At 35.7% G+C, this 4,698-nt stretch overlaps 1 protein-coding gene across 1 annotated transcript; it reads left to right on the forward strand.

Annotated features, from left to right (window-relative positions):
* The first annotated feature begins 2,468 nt into the window (after positions 1–2,468).
* Positions 2,469–4,243, forward strand: LOC106457421 (protein YIPF5-like). The gene has a single exon (XM_022383445.1). It carries the CDS (start codon positions 2,812–2,814, stop codon positions 3,652–3,654), a length of 843 nt encoding a protein of 280 aa, XP_022239153.1. The 5' UTR covers positions 2,469–2,811; the 3' UTR covers positions 3,655–4,243.
* The last annotated feature ends 455 nt before the right edge of the window (positions 4,244–4,698 follow it).

A 4,698-nucleotide genomic window follows, 5' to 3' on the forward strand; every position in this document is an offset into this window, starting at 1 on the left:
AGAGCATAATTATCAATTCATAGGCATTATAAGGCAGAGAAAATTTTGCGCCCCTTCACACTTGCGCCCGGGGGCGACTGCCCCGCCCCCTCTTGCTACGCCACTGGACCCAAGTCGCAGTTTTGTATAGAGTATATAAGACCTACCAGAGAAATCACCACTCCTGTATGAACAAGGAACTCTACCTCTTTCTATTTTACGATAACTGGCAGATGCGAAGACCCATCAAGCTCTGAGGTGAGCACAAAACATTTTGGTGCAAGCCATTCAATGAACTCCCCATATCGGTGGCCAGTTTTGATTTGGGTTCTGTTTGTTTTCTGGTGCTATACTGGTAGTGTTCTCTGTCTGTTGTTGGCTCTCCTGCATCTAATGAGCTGTTGGTAGGTAGAAACTGTTATCTTTGTCTATCTTGCTTATGGTACAAGCAATTCTTGAAAAGTGTCCCAACGTTCCACAGATAAAGCAAATACTTTGTGCTTTGTTTTTCCAAAATAATGCCTGTATGGAGGTACCAGTAGTATAGGCTGTGGCATACAAACCATGCGAGGACTGGGATAGCCCTGTTTATTCACTGGGTACTAGTGTAGATGCATCACAGCACCAGGGTGTATAGATGATTAATTAACTCTCGGATAGACTCGAGCATAATGCAATGTGGGTGTCTAGCTGGGATAATTTTTCTAGGGAACACCACTGCAGTTGTTGATGTAGACTTTTTCATTCTCGCAATTAGTGTTAAGATATTACTTCCTACCAGAGCACTACAGAAACTCCTTGGCAAGTGTGAGAAGATTTCTCACACCAAATTGGCGCCTCATCATTTCACTATGTAGCCTTTTCATGTACCTGTCAACAAAGATATTTTCATGATCTGCCAAAGGTAATGAAAGATAGGCTTTATTGTGCAGACGGCACCGTTCATTCACATAGGCAGCCAAGCCCTCTGTGATGTCCCTCTTCTGAGTCTTGAAATTGGTCTGATTGAGTGCTCTGTTTTCCACCAGATCAACAATTTGTCTGTTAACTATGTCCAACCCTAGATTCCTCCACAATCCACGATCACCCCAGAACTATATCTCTCAGCTGAGAGAGGCTCGTTACTACTTCATGGCTCACCAACTTCATCATCTGATGCCTGCAATTTCATCTGCCAGTAATATAGCTCCTGCTGGTGGACATTACTCATCAGCTGCACCTCCAGTTTCTCTTGGCCGTTTCTGGATGGCATAAATCAGAGGTGGTGTTAGATTACTCTAGCTGATGAAGGTTTGTGAGTCCACACATGATCTTAAGTCATCTATGTTTTATTTACGCTGTGGTCGATCCTCATGGGAAATTTGTGAAAAGCTGTTCTGTGTGCACCCGATACCAACAGCTCTCCATCCTGAGTTTGTGGTTGCAATAACATGGAAGTCATGATCCTTGGCAGTATTAGGAAAAGTTTGACATCGAGGTGAATACTTCTTCTAGATAACAGTCTCCCTTCAGTGATTGACTCTCCCTCATGGTCATAAATAAGCCCTTTGGGTTGTAGAAAATGCCATTTTTCAAAAATTGCGCTTTTTTGAATTTAATAATACAAGTAGAGTAAAGGGTGATCAACAAATTAGCTTAAAATAAAATGTTACACAGTAAAATATCATGTTTTCACAACAGCAAAAGTTTCTCCTTCCTGTCCATTCTGTGGTATTTTCAGGTGAAATGCAGTTTCCTTAAAGTGGTGGGATAAGTAAGTTTATTTTGAATAAAATAAAGATACTGGACACAATGTAAAGCACAATGAACAATCTCTATCTCATGTGACTGGTCATTCTCATTCACAAATGTAGTCGTAACATTAAAGCATCACCTGATCTACGATTGGAGGACACTGCTGTCGAATTTCATACATAGGATGCAGCTTCACAGTCATTCCTTTCATAGAAACACTTGGTGTTATCTAGAGAAAATGACAAGGGCAGCTAGAATAAAAGTAACTTAAAGACTTTTATGATTACACATATCAGAATAGCATGAAAACTTTGAACAATACTACATGAAAATAAGAACATAGAAAATGTATAATATGCCTGCATACCACATGTTACGTTAGCTTATACCAATTTTAAACAATTGAGCACCTTTTCAACATCAATATAATAAAGGAACTCAAACAGTTGACACGATACATCAAACTGAATACTCATTAGAGCTTCATGATCTAGTGAGAATAACCTTCTTTCTTTTTGGCTCTTTTGTTAAATGTTTATAAATTGAGTCTAGAACTCCGTTCATATTTTTCAATACAATGATTTCAAGCTTTATTTAATTTTGTTAATTTGTTGTTGTTTAGCCCAAAAGCTACAAAATTGGCTACCTGTGCCGTGCCCGTCAAGGATATCAAAAGCTGGTTTCTAGCACCTTATTTAATAATCACTCAAGTTATTAACACACTTTTAAAGGAGTACCTAGGTGGCACTGTGGCCTGTCAGTAGTGACTTTTTTGTTTCTAGATGACGTGTAAACTTATATTGTGAATAAGTTAAAACATACATGTAATTTTGCCTAAGAGCATTTTAAGCTATTTAAATTGTAATTAAGTTGTTTTGAAATTTATCGTAGTATTACGTTGACACTTGACGAAGTCAGTGTAATAACTCCCGCTGTTCTGACTTCCAATATTTATGTTTAGGCTTAAGTTAAAAAAGCAAGCGTGACTAAGTTCTAATTGGGATTAATCTGGAAATTTGATTAGATATATGATCATAAAGTTTTTAAGGTTTTCATTTATCTGTTTTTATATCATTAGAACATAAATATAACCTGGTCATGTCAGGGCACAGACATAGGGAAGATGCCTATGCTGAAAATTACAACTGGGACAATAAGTTTCCTTCGAGCCCGGTTAGTTACACTTACGGTTCTGAATATGAAATGGGAGGAAGCGAATTTGGTACAGAACCACAATTTGGATCATTTGATTACAGTAACCCAAGCCCATCTATACAACCAACTGTCCCGGGAGGAATGAACATGGGAGGGTATATACAACCTCCTAATTCAAATTACATAAATCCTGCAGGTGGATTATATTCTGGCAGTATTCTGACTCCAGATCCAATGCCTAGCCCATATATTGGAAGTGGAGACAACTTCGAAGATGAACCACCTCTTCTTGAAGAATTAGGCATTAATTTTGATCACATTATGCAAAAAACTTTAGCAGTTTTGAATCCCATTAAAGAACCTGAAGCTTCCATTTTGCAGGAAACTGATCTGGCCGGACCTCTCGTATTTTGTATGGCATTTGGTGTATTTTTACTGTTAACTGGAAAAGTTCATTTTGGGTATATTTATGGAATAGGTGTGTTAGGATGTTTAGCAATGTATGCTCTTTTGAATATGATGAGTATGTCGGGTATTTCAGTTGGATGTACTGTTAGTGTTCTTGGCTACTGTTTGCTTCCAATGGTGATGTTATCAGGAGTCTCAATAATTTTCTCATTAAAAGGAACTTTGGGTACAGTTATAGCCATTTTGGTTGTGCTTTGGTGTGCTTTGTCAGCTTCAAAATTATTTGCAACAGCACTGGTAATGGATCATCAGCAGCCTTTGGTTGCCTATCCTTGTGCATTACTTTATGGAGTTTTTGCACTTCTAACAGTATTCTAAACGCTTTCAAATGGCAGGTGAGTTGACCAGAATTACAAAGATTCAAATGATCTGTAGTGAAAGATCTAATTAATTATTCATGAGACTTAAGAAAATATGGCACATGGTAGTATTGAGTATTTCTGTGTGGGTAAAGTAAGCTTGAAGCTTTTGGAAGCTTTATTTATCAGTATATATTTTTAATTTTTTAATATTTGTTTTCTGAAATATGCATTAATAAAAATATAACCTTAAACTATATGTATATGTATAATTACACTTCATAAAAAATGTTATCATAAAATTGTATAAAGGTTCTCTCTATAGAAATAACATCTACACGTGATACTGCATTAGTAAGGTTTAAATAGTTTTAACTTGGATCTCCAATATGTCTTCTAACATAGTGCTGCATTTCTGGAGTTCACCTGTACTCTATCTTTCTAGATAAAATCATATGCATATTAAATAAAAAAGAGAAAATATAATATTTTCAAATGAGCTTATTAACATAGTTCATAATAGCAGTTTGTAGATTGTTTTAGTGTAAGCATATATGTTGGTTAACAATGAAAGCAATTCTGATAAAATCAGTGATTAACCCTGCTAACTGCAATGATAAATTTTGAGTCCCAAGAAAATAATAAATGTTATTGCAACTTGAAACTAAAAGAAAATCATAAAAGCTCTGCTGAAGATGTAGTAATAAATTTTATGTATTCAGATTTTTGTTAGATGGTTTACTAGTTTTAATGAGAAGTGTTTGAAATGTCTATTCTTTAAATATAACCTAATTTAATCTTAATGCAGTAAAATTTTTTTTAAAGATTTCATATGTACTTTATATGTATCAATATACTTAATCTGAGGTAGAATTTTGATTATTTTGTAAAGTTGTTTATGGTTTGAAGACTTGGACTTTATATCTTGATTTGAAGTAAGTGTGGCTAATTATTAAAAGATAAGTCTGAAATTTGCTGTGAAATTCAACCTGAGATTTGTAACATCACTGTTGTGATACTCAGGAAAGGTATTGAGTATTTTAACTATTAACATTTGGGGTGT

This window comes from Limulus polyphemus, unplaced genomic scaffold (assembly GCF_000517525.1).
Source record: "Limulus polyphemus unplaced genomic scaffold, Limulus_polyphemus-2.1.2 Scaffold16, whole genome shotgun sequence".
Classification (NCBI taxonomy): Eukaryota; Metazoa; Arthropoda; class Merostomata; order Xiphosura; family Limulidae; genus Limulus; species Limulus polyphemus.

Bases quoted from the DNA above. Each gene is read 5' to 3' on its own strand.
- LOC106457421 (XM_022383445.1), top strand. From the start codon at position 2,812: ATGTCAGGGCACAGACATAGGGAAGATGCCTATGCTGAAAATTACAAC.